Source organism: Cervus canadensis, chromosome 11 (genome assembly GCF_019320065.1).
Source record: "Cervus canadensis isolate Bull #8, Minnesota chromosome 11, ASM1932006v1, whole genome shotgun sequence".
Taxonomy (NCBI): Eukaryota; Metazoa; Chordata; class Mammalia; order Artiodactyla; family Cervidae; genus Cervus; species Cervus canadensis.
The window spans coordinates 68,789,863-68,807,522 of NC_057396.1; the positions used below are offsets into that span (position 1 = coordinate 68,789,863).

Sequence of the window (17,660 nt, forward strand, 5' to 3'; positions counted from 1 at the left end):
CCTGCAGGGGGCCCTGGTGAGCAGGGCTCTGCCTGCTGCAGAGCGACCGAGAGACGCTGCCTCACTTTGCTTGGGTGTGCAAGGGTCTGTGGGTGCCCCTCGGAGGTGCCAGCCTTTCTTGCTGGAGAGGAGGCAGCCAGCAAGAAAAGAGCAAGGTAGACGATAAATCCTCAGTGAGAAACTGACCGGAGCGGGGCGGAGCCTGCGTGTGCCTGGCACGCCCCCTGCTGGCCACCGGGCTGTCGTGCAGGAGCGGGAAGTGCCCGCCTGCTGGGCACGGTGGCACGCAGCTCACCCGTACCAGCCCTTCAGCCCCAGCGGAGTGGCTGTCATCCCCCCATTCTCCAGATGAGGAAACTGGGGCGCAGAGAAGTGCGCAGGGCAGGGCCCACATTCGATAGGACTCACCCCCGACTCCGCTTTGCCTTCAGGGGCATTTTCTGGACCCAGCCCTCGCCCCTGAGATCCTGGTCCCGTCGGCAAGTCGGGAATTCAAGCCCGCCTGTGATCTGAAGCCTCTCGGGGTCCCCTTCACGAGCTTTCTTTGCCTCAGGGTCATCTTGAGCACTTTCTCCTCTAAAAAGGCAGATGTGCACCTCCCTTTTCACTCTGGCGACCGCGAAGCTCAGAGCCGAACCTCAGCTCCAGCATGTGCAGGTGGAACCGGCCTCTCCTGGGCAACTGCTGTGCCCTCCTGACCTGGGCTGGAGGCCTTGCCTGCCTGGCCCCATTTCATCCTCGTAACAGATGGACTTAGGGAGTTAGTTGGTTTCCCCCATTTTCCAGATGGGAAAGTTGAGGCTAGCACTCTGACCAGAGCTGAGTAGCTAGAAGGTGGCAGAACTGAATCGGACCCCGGTAACCTGACTCGAGCCCCCACACCCCCAGTCGCATGCCATCTGCCCTCCTCATGTCCTGCACACCCATGTCCTTTCAACTTGACCGTCCCTTCTGTTGTTGTATATTTTTGCTGCTTCTGATTTTGTTTCCTGCTGTTTTCACAGTTTATGGTGTATCCTGAGAGCCCCTTTCAACTCCTCGTGGCTCACAAAGGCCAAAGTGAAACCTAAACTCTAATCCTGGGAGTTTGGCTGAGACTGGGGGCGGGCGGAGTCGGGGGGCAGACCTGAGCTCCTGTCCAGGAAGCCCCCAGCTGAGTGGGCGGTGGGCTTGAGCACCCTGTCCCATCCCCCGCCCAGGTGAAGTGCTGCGGCTGGGTCAGCTTCCTCAACTGGACAGAAAACCCTGAGCTCATGAATCGCACCAACATCACCTTCCCCTGTTCCTGCAAGAAGAGTGATGAGGAGGACGCCCTCGCATTGCCGCAGAAGGGCTTCTGCGAGGCGCCCTTTGGCAACAGAACCCAGAGCGGCAACGACCCTGAGGACTGGCCAGTGTATCAGGAGGTGCGTGGGTGGTTGTGGTTGGGGGGGCTCGGGGCGCGGTGGGTTCAGACCCTCCGGCCCCCAGCCTCACCTGGGCCATTGCTACATCGACCTTTCTTCGCAGAGCTGTTCCTGCCTTCCTTTGATTCCTCTGCTTGTCATTTGCACCTTCATCTTTGTGTTCATCAGTGGGTCCATTCGAGGACCACCCAGACCCCGCTCCACCGGACCTCCGGGCTGGGGGTGGCCCCACCCCCGGTGACCCTGCGTGTCGGGGTGTCGGGGTGGCGCGGCCCATCGTGGGGTGACGTGGCCGTGTCCTCTGCTCACAGGGCTGCATGGAGAAGGTGCAGGGCTGGCTGCAGGAGAACCTGGGCGTCATCCTCGGCGTGTGTGTGGGCGTCGCTGTCATCGAGGTCTGGGTCCCCTCCCTTCCAACCCCCGCCCCGGGCTGCCCCCTCCCAAGACTGGCCCTGCTCTGCAGACATCCGGGGTGGAGGGAGGGGCGGGCTGAGGCCCATCGGCTTCTAGAGGCCCCGTGGTAAGCCTGGCCGGACCCCTGCCCCTCGCAGGGCCCTCTGCCACCTGAGTTGGTCCTGAAGCTCTAACTGAGGATCAGCTTTGTGCAGGTCAGGCCCTGTGTGCTGACCCCGACTGCGGGATGCTCCTCCGGGGTCCCGCCTCTGACTGTCTCCCTCTCCCTCCCAGCTCCTGGGGATGTTCCTATCCATGTTCCTATGCCGGCGTGTCCATTCTGAAGACTACAGCAAGGTCCCCAAGTACTGAGGCGGCTGCTGTCCCCACCTCCCTGCCTGTCCCCCCAACCTCAGGGCTCCTAGGGGTCTCTCCTAGGCTCTCCAGGCCCGCCTCCCACCTCACTGCCAAGACCCTTTGTCTGTCCCGTGCTGGCTGGAAGTTGGGGGCGCTTCCTGGGGCCTGGACCCCCTCTCCTTTGCTTTTTTGCTGTCAGCCTTAAGCTCCAGCTATTCTGTGGCTCCTCCACACACTCCCTGTCTGCCAGGGTTGTCTTAGCAACCCAAAGGAAACACTCCCTGCACAGGTGGGCTGGGTTTCTACCTGCCTTGGGGGCTGTATATATTGTATGGGAGAAAGTGTGTTAAAAACTGGGGGTGGGGGGGTTGGATAAGGCACCCTGGGTTGTCACTGCCCACTGCGTGGGTCAGCTTTGCTTCCATTCTGATGCTTCTGTCCTTGTTTTTTCCATTTTCCTTGAGGTAGTGGGAGAAGGTGGGCTTGACCTGACATAAGAGCGGCACCCCTTCTCCAGCCTGACCCAGCCCCACCCAAGCAGCTCGGGCCAGTCTGGGCCACGCTGTGAGGGCAGGGCCCGCATGAGCTGGGCTGAAAGGGGGCGGCCTGGGCATGAAGGTCTGGACTGGCCCTGGGCCGCTTAGGGAAGCAGGGGGTGAGCCCTCCCAGTGTGGCACAGAGCTGGCCCTGCATTCACCAGGACCCTGAGCGGCCCAGGGAAGCGAGGCTGCTTTCTCCTGTCCTCTGTCCCCCAGGGAATGGGTGGGTAAGGTTGTGCCTTGAAGGGGAGTGGGGAGGGGCCCAGGGCACAGTTCTGTAGAACACACACAACCGATTATTAAAGAGGATTTGTAACAATCCAGCCTGCCGTGGTGGAGATGCTGCTTCCGAGGGCAGGGGCGGAGGACCAAAGGGGCGAGGTGATGTGGACGGGGTGGCCGGGCCTGCGGGAAAGAGTGGTGAGCGCCTCCCTGCCGTCCCCAGGACAGGGGGTTCTTTAGGGGCACCTCTGGCCCCCCGTTCAAGCTGGCACACGAGAAGTGTGACGCCTGGCTCTGACCCGTTTGCCTGGCTGCCGGCCTGCCTGGGGTTTGATGTGTGTGTTCCAGCAGGTGTAGATGGTACCCCTAGGGTACAGGTGCCCCCAGAAAGTGACCCAAAGTGGGCTGACTGCGGAGGTGAGTCAGTGAAGCCACAGAGTAAACTCTGCCTCTTTCTAGAGCGTCTGTTTTTGTTTGTGTGTTTACAAAAGAAGGAAACATTTTCATATTGAAGAAATGTGATGGAGTGAGACGTGCAGAATCCAGGAGGTTTTGAAAGATTCAAGAAGCATCTTTAAAGGAAGCTCTTAGTTGTACTTACTCAAGTAAGGAAGTTGAGCCCCAGCACACAGCCCTGCCCAGCGTCACGAAGCTCGAGGGGGCTGTGCAGACGCTCTGCCCTGGCGGCTGCTTTAGGAATTTGAGCGCGGGGAGTCCCCTGGGGTGAGGGTGCGGTGGGTCTGGAAGGCTGGGGGAAAGGCCCCTCTAGGAGGTCACTCGCTCCACCATCTCCTCCCCTCTGACTCCTCTGAGGCCCTGGAGGCAGAGGAGTGCGTGGGTGGGTGCGGGGACTCGCCTCCCTAAAGGAGGCCGGGAAGAGCAGTGGGTAGGGTGCTTCAGCAGGAGCCACCAGGTGGCGCTGCTGCCCCATCCCAGGAGCCTGGTGGAACGCAGGGTGGTTCCCAGGCTGGTGGGTCTCTGCCTGGGTTGCAGCTGGTGAAACTGCAGATTCCAGGGCTCAGCAGATCAGAGGCAGCAGATCTGGGCCTGGGAGAATGAATCAGCATCTTGGACAGCCCTCCAAGGTGATTCCTGAATCAAGTCACTTTCATTTCTCAGGCCCTGACAAGAGGTAGCTTAGAGATGCTCCCTCCCCAAAAAGAGGCAGGCTGGAGGGTGGGCCTGGGGCAGATAGTGCTTGTCTATCCAGGGAGTGGGGGGCACACCTTAGGAGCAGCCTAACACTTGATCTGAACCTAATTAAATTCTTGCCAGAGGCTTTCTGTGGCTAAAACCCTAGGCAAATCCGAGCTGGGGCCCGTGGGAGGTATCAGACACAGCCCTGGGCTGAAGAAACCTTAAACTCCGAGGTGCTGTTTACCATAATCAGGGATTCCCCTGGAGCTCTTACCCAGCTCAGGGGGCTGAGGGCTCCCAGTGAAGCCATTCCAGCTGATTTTATTTTGTTTTTTATAATCCACCTCATTCCACAAAGGAAATACATATAATAAAACATAAAACAATAGAGAAAATAATAAATTTATGAAGAAGCTCCAATGCTTTGGCCAACTGATGCGAAGAGCCGACTCATTAGAAAAGACCCTGATGCTGGGAAAGACTGAGAGGAGGAGGAGAAGGGAGAGACAGAGGATGGCGTGGTTGGATGGCATCATCGACTCAATGGACGTGAGTTTGAGCAAATTCTAGGATATACTGAAAGACAGGGAAGCCTGGCGTGAGGCAGTCCAAGGGATCGCAGAGTCAGGCATGAATGAGTGACTGAACAATAGCCACCACAGTGAAGAAGCATAGACTTGAACGATATAAACACAAGTTTGAGTTGCCCAGCCTGGTGATGGCAAATGCATGGTGTGCACAGAGTGTGTTCCCCATGGCTGCACGCACAGCAGACATCACTAGTTGATCACCCATCTCATTTTCTTAGCCCAGATGTACTCAGGCTATACTTCCAGCTGATACCCCTCATTGAAGCCTCTGAATCCTTCTCAGCTCAGCACAGGTGATCAGTCTAGCTGGAATGCAGAGTGAAAGCAGTTGCCAACCTTGAGCTCTAGTTGCTTAGTTGAACCCTATATAATTTTACCTCTGAGCTTCCTGGTGGTCAAAGCCATAAAGGGAAAATTTTTAGTTATATAGCTTTAATTTCTCACGGTGTCCTTAGCTTAGCCACTAGGAAGACTGCAACTGGCCAGAATCTAGAATTCAAGATGGCTCGGTTCAGTCAGTTCAGTCACTCAGTCATGTCCTACTCTTTGCGACCCCATGGACTGCATCATGCCAGGCCTCCCTGTCCATTGCCAACTCCTGGAGTTTATTGAAACTCATGTTCATTGAGTTGGTGATGCCATCCAACCATCTCATCCTCTGTCGTCCCCTTTTCCTCCCACCTTCAATCTTTCCCAGCAACAGAGTCTTTTCAAATGAGTCAGTTCTTTGCATCAGGTGGCCAAAGTATTGGAGTTTCAGCTTCAGCAATCAGTCCTTCCAATGAATATTAAGGGCCGATTTCCCTTAGGATGGACTGGTTGGATCTCCTTGCAGTCCAAGAGACTCTCGAGTCTTCTCCAATACCACAGTTCAAAAGCATCAATTCCTTGGCTCTCAGCTTTCTTTATAGTCCAACTCTCACATCCATACATGACCACTGGAACCTCCTGCATTGCAGGCAGATTCTTTACCAACTGAGCTATCAGGGAAGCCCCCAAGATGGCTCTGAGACCCACAAACTTTGCTATGCCTTCATGGCAGGAGCAGAAAGTATAAATGGACCTGCAGTGCCTGACCTGGAGCTGGTTATTGGCAATGGGGACAGGAGCCATGCTGTCCATCAAGGAGGACCCAGGAAGATCTCGTGAAGGTGCTCGGACCCGCCGGTGACAGTTCTGCATAGCTGGTGCTTGGCCAACCCTGACCCTGAACTAGTCCCACTGACATGTTCACTGATTTGCTCACTACAATCCAGTGAGGGGCATGCTCACGATTACCCCCATTTTACAGATAAGGACAATAAGAACAAGAGCTTAACTAGTTCCCTCAACATTCTGCTATTGCTAAGAGGAGTGGGAGGGACTTCCTTGGTGGTCCAGTGGTTAAGATGCTACCTTCTAACACAGGAGATGTGGGTTCAGTCCCCAGTCAGGAAACTAAGACCCCACGTGCCCTGGGGCAGCTAAGTCTACCAGCCACAATGACAGAAAGCCTGTGCGCTGCCACGAAGATCCAGCACAAAGTAAAAAAGTAATTTTAAAAATAAAAGGAGTGGGAGCTATATCCTGACCATTGGGTTGCACCGTCTGCAGGTGAGGGTGGTCCTACTGGCAAGGCAGCAGGGAGCTGACCCACTGAGAAGGCAATGGCAGCCCACTCCAGTGTTCCTGCCTGGGAAATCCCATGGACAGAGGAGCCTGGTGGGCTGCAGTCCATGGGGTCGCAGAGGAGTCAGACACGACTTAGCGACTGAACAAACCACCATCACTCTGCCCTGCAAAGGGACCCATGAGCTACCCCTGCCCACGGTGGGCTTACAGCGGGGAGAGAGGCTAAGGAAAGAGACAAGGCTTGGTGTTTGGCTGAGGGCTGCGGTCCCTGGCCAGATAAGGAGAATCTGGTACTTCAGCTGGACTCAGAGCTGTGTGGGGACAGGGATGGGGTCTGGTTCAGCTTAGCAGGCCCTCCGCGCCCAGGCAGCAATTCTACCACGCAAGGCTGGGGGTGGGGAATGCCCGTCCCCTGGCCTGAGAAGGGCTCAGTCCGTGGGTCAGGCAGATCTGGGCTCAAACAGGAACCTCAGGTGCTCAGGAGCCACGCGAGCCCTGGCAACCCTCTTCATCTCTTGGTGCCTCGCTTTTCTCATCTGAATGTTGGGAGGATGACAGGGTCATGCCAGGCTCAGGTCACATGAAGGATGTGGAACCTGTAGGCACCTGGGCCCCCAGGAACCCCAAACCCGAGCGAACAACTGTCTCCCTGGGCTTTGCCCATCTCCTAGTACCCCCAGCTGAGCAGACGTCTGTCCTGTCTGTCTGAGACCAGGGTGGCAGAGGGTGTGGGGCTCACGTGGAGGGTAAGGGGCTGCAGGAGACGGGGCCAGAGAAGCCCAGGGCCCTGTGAGGCAATGGGGGAGAGGAGGTGGTCATAAGGCAGAACTTCCCTGCCCTTCAGTAATGCCCGTGGGGGTGGCGGGAGGGCCCAGCGGATTGCCTGGGAGAAGGAAGCAGGAGGGTGTCAGACCCCTGCTTGGGGTCTATCTCAGGCCCCTAGAGTTGGGGATGACACCAGTGTGGGGCCAGCAGTCAGGTGAGCACTAGGAAACCTCAAACTCCTTTCTTCCCCACGCACCTCTCTGCTCCTCAATCCCCCTGGGCCTGGGTGGCAGAACAGGAGAGCCAGGATGGTCCAGAAAGCCCAGAGCGTGCCTCCTCCCAAAGAATAGCAGCAGAACAGCGTTATCTGGCTGAGAACACAATGTGAAATCTGGGTGGGCCGGGCTTGGATGCCTGCGGCTCTGGGACTGAGGCTGGGAGTCTTGAGAAGCTGGTGTGGGGGTGCAAGGGACCCCTGAGATAGCTCCTGTCCCCCAGCCGCTCGCTGACCAGTGACCTCAACGGGACCTCGGCCACCTCCCAAGGTGGGTGAAGGGGACAGGTGGCAAAGTGTTGAAGGTTCTACCTAGCCTGTCCTCACACGCCCTGTGCCACAGGGAGTGGGGGGCGGGCTCAAAACCGCGTCTGCAAATACCTTAGAGAGGACAGAGATGATGTCACAGTGATGCGGGCTGGGCCGCTTCCTGCGGCATGCCCACCTCATGAGGCATGTGCCAGGCCTGGCAGCTGGAGGGTGCCAGAGCCGGGCCTGGACCAGCAGGGAGCTGACTCAGAGGACATTCCCCTGCCTCCACAGCCGCTCTCCACCCCCCGATTTCCCGGGACGAACCCAGGGTGGTGTTGCAAAACCCGGTCACCATAGCACTGAGCCTCACTCCTGCCTCCTGGCAGGACCCAGTTTCCCCACCTCCTTCTCCACCCCCTGCCCCCAGGCCCATGAAGTTCCATGAGGAAGGACCATAAACCAACTTCTCTAATTCCCAGCTGTCCCCAAGGGCCGGTCATATGTCCGCAGGGACACTGGGCTCTGGCCTCCTGCCTCCCTCCCCAGGAGCTGGGCCAGCTGAGGGGCTGCCAGACCTTCTATGGGGGCAGGGTCACCCCCAGGCTGCTATCTTCCCCACCGATGCCCAGGCTGGGGGGACATGCTGTGCAGTGGACTGGCCACAAAGGGCCCCCACAATGCCTGGGTGCTGAGCCCCTGGGCAGTGCCTGCTCACGGCTCCCGGGGCCAGGTAGGAGGTCTAGGTGGGCACCAGTTTGCTCTCCGGGTTTTGGGGGAGCCAATGGAAGTGTCCGGGAGGCTGGACGCTGTGTGACATGGACAACAACCATGACTTGGGTCAGAATAGGGCCTTCTGTGCGGACTGGCGGGCGGTGCAGGGTCTCCTAGGAGCAGGCCTGGGGGCTTGTCCTCCACCGGTAGAGAAATATTTCAGTGTTTGAGTAGCTAGCATGGCTGTATAGGTGAGTACCTCTGCATGTCAGCCCTGTGCATGCACTCACACACACACACGGGCCCTGACACCTCCTGAGCTCAGCCCATTCCCGGATGGCAGGACCTCCAGCTCTCCTCTCAGCTGCAGGTGGCCGGTGGCAGCAGGAAAGGCCGAAGGCTGCCAGCCTGGAATGTTCCAGGCCCGTGTGGCGGAGCCTCCCACCACCGACCCCAATCGTGCCTGTTCCAAGGCAGAGACTCCCCCAGCCCCTGCTCTGGGGTCTTCCAGGTGAGCAAGTTCCCCAGGCCGAGGAGCCGCCAGCGAAGGGGGTTATCGTGATGCTGGCATGGCCAATCACCAGCGCTTCTCCTGGGCCAGGACTGCCACCACCTCCGCCCCCTGCAGAGGGACAGAGACCTAAGTTGTCACACTGCCTCGGGGTGAAGGCCCGCTGCTCCCTGGGAACCTGCGGGCTCATTCATTCATTCATTCATTCATTCATTCATCCCATGAACATTTAATGGGCACCCGCTATGAGCCAAGCCCTGTTCTAGACCCTTGAGGACACAGCTGCAAAGACACCTCCATGGCACTTGTATTCTGGTGAATGTAGGGGAGTCTTGCACACTCACCTGTACGCACCTGCACGCACATGCACACAACCCCCAGCTGCCGACAGCACGATTCATGCTGAGTGTTGTGGGGACCCCTGGGGCCCATCCAAGGCGTCTGGCATCCTGTGGAAGGAAGTAGCATAATGAACAGCCAGCGGAACAAACAGGAAAGGGGGCGGGAGGCTCATCACTCAGCCCCCGCCCCTCCAGCCACACTCAGCAGGACTCAATCCTCCCCTCTGCCCGCAGCCCCCTTCCCGGCCCAAACCAAATAAATTCAGAACACCTGCTGGTCCTGGGGGGCGCGGGGCGACAGGCCCCGTGACCTCACCTCTGTTAGTCTCATCTGTGAAATGGGGACTATGGTTCCTGACTCCCAGGGTTATTGTGGGAATCAAACGGCCCTGAGCTCCTGTTAGCGGATTCCCAGGGCAGCCCTCGGCCTCAGGGGGATTCCCCATCCCCTTGGGGCGGGCCTCCCTGGACCTGAAGGCACAGGTTGGAGAACTCTGGCGCCTCCAGACCAGGAACTGCTGGTTGGTCTATGAGGCTGCGGCCAGACAGGAAGGAATCTGTGTCCAGCCCCCTGCCCCATGAGGGAAGATGCAGAGGGGCAGGAGGGGCGGCTAGAAGGCAGCGAGCCGTGCATGCGCCGCCCCCCATCCCCCAGCTGCCCCCTCTGAGGTCACTTCCCCAGCACCTGCCTTCTGGGCCGGGGGAATGTCAGGCCCAGAGCCAAGCTCCCCCCCTCACACCCTAATGTTACTGCAGATGCCTCCAGCAGCGCCTCTGGGAACAGGAGTGGGCTTCCTGCAGGATGCTGGGGGTGTGGGGGCACCGGCAGGAAGAGCTGGAAGTACAGGGGGGGCTGGGGGGAGGGGAGGAGGGAAGGTGGGAGCCGGGGAGGCCCAGCAGACTCTGGGTGGGGGTGCAGTTTGGGCAGGAAGGTGCTGACCGGTGTAGAGGGGTCTGCCCCCTGCCCTGCATCACACACCTGGGAGAGCCCACTTTGGGGCTTTCAGGGTGACCCCCTCTTCCTGCCGGTTCACGGAGGACTCGGGGTCTCGGGGGACTGGAGGGGTCCCAGTCCTGGGTCTGGGAGGATGGGGAGAGAGGGGCAAGCTCACCCGCCGAGCTGCAGAGAGGAGGGAAGGAGGGCAAGTGTGGGAAGCGTGCTATGAACAGGACCCTGGCTGGAGGAGGAGCTGGGAATAAGGGCTGGGCCAGCTCTGCAGGGCGGGGCATGACTCCCCTGTGCCGGGTGGTAAGAGGAGCGAAGGCGGGCAGCCAGCAGTCACGCAGGCTGGCGCGTCACCCCGGCACCTGCCTCCTTCCCTGTCATCATCCCCATTGTCATCACCATCGCAGCGGCTGCCGGGTACTTTACCCATCATACCCCGGCACCTGGGATGCCCCCTGTTGCTGTGGAAACTGAGGCTTGGAGAAGCTAAGGCACTTGCTGTGACTGCCCCGCTACACTAACCCAGGAGGAGTCGTTCACATTATAGTCTAAAGAAACGACTCCCCCTGGAGGGGGCAGTGGACAACCTGTACCACTGCACATGGCCGCCTCCTGTGACGGTCACACGGGAAGTAGACAAGCTGGGACTGGCCCCAGGCCAGTGGCTCTGTGCTCAGGACCCTTTCTGCTAGACCTCAAAGCCAAGGGGCTTCCCTGACAGCTCCGTTGGTAAAGAATCCGCCTGCAATGCAGGAGACCCTGGTTCGATTCCTGGGTCCGGAAGATCTGCTGGAGAAGGGATAGGCTACCCACTCCATTATTCTTGGGCTTCCCTTGTGGCTCAGCTGGTAAAGAACCTGCCTGCAATATGGGAGACCTGGGTTCGATCCCTGGGTTGGGAAGATTCCCTGGAGAAGGGAAACACTACCCACTTCAGTATTCTGGCCTGGAGAATTCCAAGGACTATATAATCCATGGGGTCGCAGAGTCAAATGTGATTGAGCCACTTTCACATTCAAGGCCAATAGGAATAAAGACTCCTGGTTCAGAAAAGGGGAGAGGAAGTAAGCCCTTTGTGAGGAGGCCCTACACAATCAAATCCAACTTTTCATCCATCCATCTGTGCAGTAGCTATCAGGCACCCTCTATGTGCCAGGCTGTGTGGGAGGAACTGGGGTTCACCATGGTCCCTGACATCGTGGAGCTCACAGGCTATGGCGGGGCACAGGCCATAAACAGAAACTGGAAAATGTGCCCCTTGTTGGGGACATAAGACCAAGACCCTGTCTCTCCCAGCCAGTAAAGGCACAAGGGATGGAAGAAGCCTGTCCCCAGACTGGTTGTCACCTGACGTCCTCGTTGCCTGGAGCACTGCAGGGGTTGCTCCCCCATCAAGAGGCTGGTGACCTGAGAAGAGGCATAGGAACCAGTCAAAATGTGAACACCAGTGAGACCCAGGCACCCCTACCAAGGGGAACTGCCACGGCCTCCCGTTCACTGGATGTGGGCAGGAGAAGCTGTCGATAGCTCGTGATGGTCTAAAACAGCTCCTCAGGGATAGCTCAATGAGCTTATTTGGCGGACAGCTGGGGCGAGCCTATGGGGAGGGGCAGAGGACCCCCGCGTGTCCAGGGGTCTGTGTGTATTTCCTTCCTCTGCAGACTGAGGGGGTGGGGACTCTCGGGTTGCCTTGGTGGACGCAGGTCACCCGGTTCCTGTGGTTCTGTGAATGGGATTCATGCAGCTGGCCTACGTGGGGTCTGGTCTCCATCTCCTGAGGGTGCAGGGATTTGAAGAGGGCAGCTGGCTCTGCCTGCGGTTGGAGCAGGGAGTGGGGAAGCCAGCTGAGAAAGACACGGGCTTTTCTGATGCTGGCACAGGGCAGAGCGGGCAGCTGGTGGGGGGGGGGGGTCACTGAGCTGCCAACGGAGAGGCCTGCTTCCTGTCCCGGACATCCCTCGGCTGTGGCCAACCACAGACACAAGAGGAGAGCCAAAGGCTCACCTGGCTTAGCCCAGCCTGAATTGTCAACATGCTGAACAGAATCCTGAGCTAAATAAACGGTGTTTGTTTTAGGCTTCTAAACTTAGGGATAGGTATTACACGGCCACAGCTAAATGATACAGTGATGAACTTAGGTAATGGGAATGATGGTTACCATTTGCTGAGCCTACTGGACCAAACCCTCAACATGAAGTAGTGAAAGTGAAGTCACTCACTCTTTGCGACCCCGTAGACTGTAGCCTACCAGGCTCTTCTGTCCATGGAATTTCCCAGGCAAGAATACTGGAGTGGGTTGCCATTTCCTTCTCCAGGGGATCTTTCCGACTCAGGGACTGAACCCAGGTCTCCTGCATTGCAGGCAGACGCTTTACCTTTTGAGCCACCAGGGAAGCCCATTTAATCCTCTCAGCAGCTCTGAACCCTGGTGTCGGGATCTTCATTTTCAGACAAGAAAACTGAGGTTAGGGGAAGACACAGGCCTTGTCCAGACGTCCCTGAATGGCTGGAGGCAGAAGCAAGAGGGGAACCTAAGATCTGTCTCCCTGGACTCAGGTCTGAATCTCCTTCCCAGATAAGCCTCAATGTCAGAGCAAGCCAGCAGCACTTGAGATCATAATGTATTCTGCACACGGGAGCTGACGTCATTAAGAATGTTCTCAGCCTCCCGTTCCCCAAGAATTATGCCACATCTCACTCTGCTCCTCTCTCACCCCATCCAATGCCTCTAATTCCCATGGGCTTTTAAGATGATAAAAGCACAGATGTCGGGATTATTTATTTCCTTTTTATTCAATCTCCTATTTAATCAGAAAATATTTGTCGAGGGTCTGTCGTGTGCCTATTCGACAGCATTCTTTCTTTGCTGACATTTCCTGGACCCTGACTGAGTGTCAGGCCCTCACTCATCATGTGTAACCCTTATAGCAACACTGGAGGAGCGAAGGTCATCCCCACTTTACAGATGGGAAGACTGAGGTTCCAGAGAAGTGACGTGGCCCCCCTGAGGCCACCTCACAAGTGAGTGGTCGGGACATGATTTTATTCCAGGTTTGATTGAATTCACGTTAAGCCTCTTCTTACTCTATCACCATAGCTGTGGCTTTTTAAAAAAATTTTTTTAAAAGCCTTTTTTAAAAAAATCTCCCCCGGTCTTTGAGTATGGCAGACAGGAGACTGGGAGTTTGAGAAGAGAAAGAAAGTGTAGTGGGGTGTTGGAAAATGTTCCCCAACTCCAAGAGCTGTCGGTCTCTCTGCGGTGATGCTCAGGCCCAGGGAATGCTGTGAGCTCCAGCAGGTGAGGGGGGAGGGAGCCTGTGCTGGAGGGGTGGAGAGAGAAGTCCGGCTCCACCTGCTCCCAGCATCCAGAGCGGACAAATCCTGCCCATCCTCATCCCCACCCGCCGGCCCCGCCCCTCCGCTTAGCCGCTGGACCTCTTCCAGCGCCAGGCACCAGACACAGTGCCCTGCCCCTCCTGGCTGAACTGTTCACAGACGGGAAACTCAGGGACCGTCCCGGCTGTCTCCTCCTCCCAGGGTGATTATCCTTCTGGGCTGGGGGCTGAGCCGCAGGCCTTCGAAGGTTCCCAGAGTCCCGTTCCCTCCAAGGCTGCCTCCTCTAGGCTGGCACCAGGCCCCACCCAGGTGTCCTGGCCGATCAGAGTCTAACTGCAAGGAGACTTCCTCTGGTCCAGGAGTGCCAGGCGGTGTGTCTGGGGGAGCCAGAAGAGTCAGGAGGTACTAGGCTAGGAGGCCTGACGGTCTTCTTGGAATGGGGGATTTTCACATCCCACAACCACACATGGCTCTCTTCCCCTGGGGGGACTTGGGTGCTGGGAAGACCCCTGCACTGGGCATCCTCACGGACCTTTGACAAGTCACCCTAAGTCTCTGGACCTTCATCTCTTCATCTTGAAGCTGGACGGAAAGTGCTCAGAGCCACATATGCACAGACGCTAAAAAACAGCGCTCAGTAAGTCCTCAGAACTTCATACACATTCTCTCAGGTATTTTTCCAACCAGCCAGAAGACCTAAGACCTTTTAGCATCACCCCATTTACAGGTGGGATAACTGAGGGGCTTGGTGAAGTGGCTTGCCCAGAGTCACAAAGCTGGCAAGTGGGTGGTGGCCACAGGTCATTTGAACCGAGCCATCCTGACTCCCAGCCGAGGGGCTCGGCCTCGCTTCTGGGGGAGGTGCCGTGTGTGCGTGTGTGGACACGCTGCCAGATTCACCAGCTGCTGGGCAGGTGGACCTCCCACACTGCCTGCATGGTGTTCTGGGCTAAGCTGCCGGCCCTGCACTCCGGGACTGCCCTGAGCGCTTCTTCTGTGCTAGCGCGCTCAGAAACATCCTCTGCCTGGGTCTGGAACCATCTCCCTCCGGTCTCCTGTCTAACCCCGTTCCCTCCTTCAGATCAGCCATTGGGGAGATCCCTGACCACACCCTCAAGTGACGCCGGTGGCCTTGCTGTGTTCTCCCACGGCCCTCTCCTCCCAAGATCGCACTGCCTCCTGACTGTCCACATATGGGCCACAGGTTCAAATCCAGACTCTGCCCTCCCAAGCTGTATGACCCTCAGCAAATGGGTTAACCTTCTAGTTCCTCCTCTGAGAAAAGGGCGTAATCATCGTCCCACCTGGTAGGGCTGATGGAAGGACTGAACGAGTGAGCGCTTATATAAAGCTGTTGCCAGACGCAGAGTGGGCTGTCAGTGCCTGATACCGGGAGCTGTCTCCCCACTGGGGCCCTGGTGACAGTAATTGTAATTGTTGGTTAAGGTTTGTATCTTCTCTTGAACTCCAGGTTCCTTGAGGGCAGGGAGGGCTTCTAACTTATTCTTTGTCATACCTCCTGCTTGGAACACAATGCCTGGCACATTTGATACATACTTGTTCAATGAATGGGCTTCCCAGGTGGTGCTAACGGTAAAAAAACTCTCTTGCCAGTACAGGAGACAGAGACGTAAGGGATATGAGTTCAATCTCTGGGTTGGAAGGGTCCCCTGGAGCAGGGCATGGCTACCCATGCCAGCATTCTTGGGCTTCCCTGGGGGCTCAGACAGTAAAGAATCCACCTATAATTCAGAAGACCCCGCTTTGATCCCTGGGTCAGGAAGATCCCCTGGAGAAGGGAATGGCTACCCACCCCTGTATTCTTGTCTGGAAAATCCCATGGACAGAGGAGCCTGGCAGGTTACAGTCCATGGGTTGCAAAGAGTCAGAGACGACTGAGCGACGAACACTTTCACTTTCTTTCTTTGCTAAATGAATGAACGTGATTTCCACGCCAGAAAGAAACAAGGTGATGCAGAGAAGTCAGGCAACGGTCCTTTGAGCATTGCCCCATGTTTGCCTGATTTAACAATCACTTGAGCCTCTTCTTAGCAGTGGAAATTCCCGGTTCCATGGGCTGGGGCAGAAGGTACAGAGCTGGTGAGAGAGGAGAGAGGAGGGAGGAGAGGTGCGTGAAGAGCAAGTGAGTGAGGATTTGGGGGGGTGGTGTTAGAGGAGGGGCACATAGTCACGCTGGCATCTTGAAGAGTAACTCTGGTTGCTGTGTGGAGGGCGGTTTGGAAGGGCTTGAACTGGGGCAGGGAGACTAGTTGTCTGAACAAGAGGTGCCGGCAGCCTGGATCATTTGGAGCGGGGGAGACGGAGGAGGGTGACCAGCCATCCTGGTCTGCCTGGGGCTGAGGGACTCTCTGGGATGTGGGATTGTCGAGGCTCAAGACCAGGAAGTCCCAGGTGAATGGGATGGGTTGGTCGCTCCAGGATGGGTGAGGCCTCAGAGCAAGGGGGCTGATTTGGGTTAGAGATGAAGGGTCAAAGATCCCAGGCTCCAACATGGAAACTGAGTATGATGAAGGGGCATTAACAAGCTTGGGAGCCTGCAGGAGGAGCGTGACTGGGAATCAATAAAGGGTTGTAGTCGGGCAGGATCCATAGTGGAAGCCTGGGCAGAAAACAGGTTCACAATGTGCCATGTTGAGGGTGTAAATGGGTCAGGTGCCTAGAGAGCAGGAGAGAGATGTCAGAAGGACTTCTCTGGAGGGAGATCTAGGGGTGCTTGGATTCTAGCCCCTGTGAAGGGAGGGAGGTGGGACTACTCGCCCCCTCCTACGGGTTTGATGAGAAGCTTCACAGAAAGCTTCGTCACATATGTGTCCAGTGGGTCAGGCACACAGGTGGCTCCCACCAGGGAAATCTGAAAGGGTCAGAAAAGGGATGAGCCGAAGGAGGGGTGTCTAGGGTGGAACAGGCGAGGACCGCAAGAGCATGTACAGGACACACGTGTGTTTTCTGTGGTCCAGATACAAGCCTGGTCTGTCTAGCTGTTTTACACAGAACATCGCCATCATCATCACCATCTCGTGGTCTAGTAAGTTCAAGAAACAGTAAACAGAGTCTGTGTGGCCCTGGAGAACCTGAGGTTGACTGGGGAGCAGCCACGTGGAGAAGGCACATGCCCACATCGTGGGAGGCAGGAAGGGGTCTTGAGGACCCCTAGAGTCAGTGCTATGCTCTGCAGGGCCCCGGGAGCAGAAGCCAGCTCAGGAAGGAACGAGTGAAATAGAACCTTCCCTTCCCTCGACTTCGGCTTCTTCCTCTCTCGGCTCTGGCAGCCTCTGAAACTCAAATATTCAATACAAGATGAGGGAAGAGGGTGGGGGAGCAAGGGCGCGTGTGGGGCAAAGGAAGGTCTGGCCTTCTCCAGCTCACAGCCTGTGGGGGACAGCAAGGGCAGGAGAAGTAACTCTAAACCAAGTTCAGAGGTGTGACTGTTACCGGGGACCAGACGCTTTGAGTTATTAGCTTGATTCCATGTTTGCCACTTAAAGTGACCTAAGAATTTTTGTCCCCTCACAGAAGACTGAAAACTAGTGGAACTGCCTGAGTTTTCATCCAGAAATGGGGGATGCACTGTGTCCCACAAATGGCTCATAAATAGACATCAGAAGACAAGAGTAAAGAGGCTCTCCACTCCACTCCATGAGTGGGGCTTGTCCAAAGCGCCGGCTGGGGTCTCTCTCCATGGCTATGAGTTGCTCTCCCCTCCCAGAATGCAAACCCTTGTGGGCAGGTCCTTGTCGGATTCAGCTCTGGCACCTGACCTTCCTTGGGTGTTAATTTCCTCCCTTCCTTCCACCTGACCCTGGGTGCTCAGAAAGGGTGACACGTGGCCCCTGTGAGAGGCTAGCCCCAGGCTTCATAGAAATGGATGGAGGTTCAGCCCATCCTTTTTGCTGTCTCCAAGGGCCAGTCACGTAAGTCAGACAGGCCATCCCGCACTGCGGAGGATGAACGCTCAGGCCGTCAGATAGTAAAGCATCGATCAGCGGACGTCTGGCTGCGAGCCGTGCCAGACAGACAGACCAACACTCCACACTCCCTCTGATGTGCATACTCCTTCCGGAGTTCCCTCCCAGGACTCTGGGGATGCGTCTCCTTTCCCGGAGACCTCCTGCCCAGGAGACCTGGTCCCGGGTGCTCCTGGCCGGGTGCCCATTCCTGATCGCCGACTTGGCAGCCTCCTCGCCGCTGGCTCCAGGGCCGCCCCTCCTCCCCCTGCTCCCTCCCAAGGTGGGAGCTTCGGGCTCTGCC

General features: G+C 57.1%; 1 protein-coding gene across 4 annotated transcripts in view; it reads left to right on the top strand.

The window, feature by feature from the left end:
* The window catches only part of CD82 (CD82 molecule), a 56,187-nt gene extending 53,169 nt beyond the window's left edge, over positions 1-3,018 (top strand). For all 4 annotated transcript variants that reach the window (XM_043481920.1, XM_043481919.1, XM_043481918.1 and 1 more), the window contains exons 7-9: positions 1,200-1,406; positions 1,718-1,801; positions 2,094-3,018. In XM_043481920.1, the coding sequence (XP_043337855.1) occupies positions 1,200-1,406; positions 1,718-1,801; positions 2,094-2,171 (369 nt within the window). In that variant the 3' untranslated portion in view covers positions 2,172-3,018. The remainder of the gene's footprint in view (positions 1-1,199; positions 1,407-1,717; positions 1,802-2,093) is intronic.
* The last annotated feature ends 14,642 nt before the right edge of the window (positions 3,019-17,660 follow it).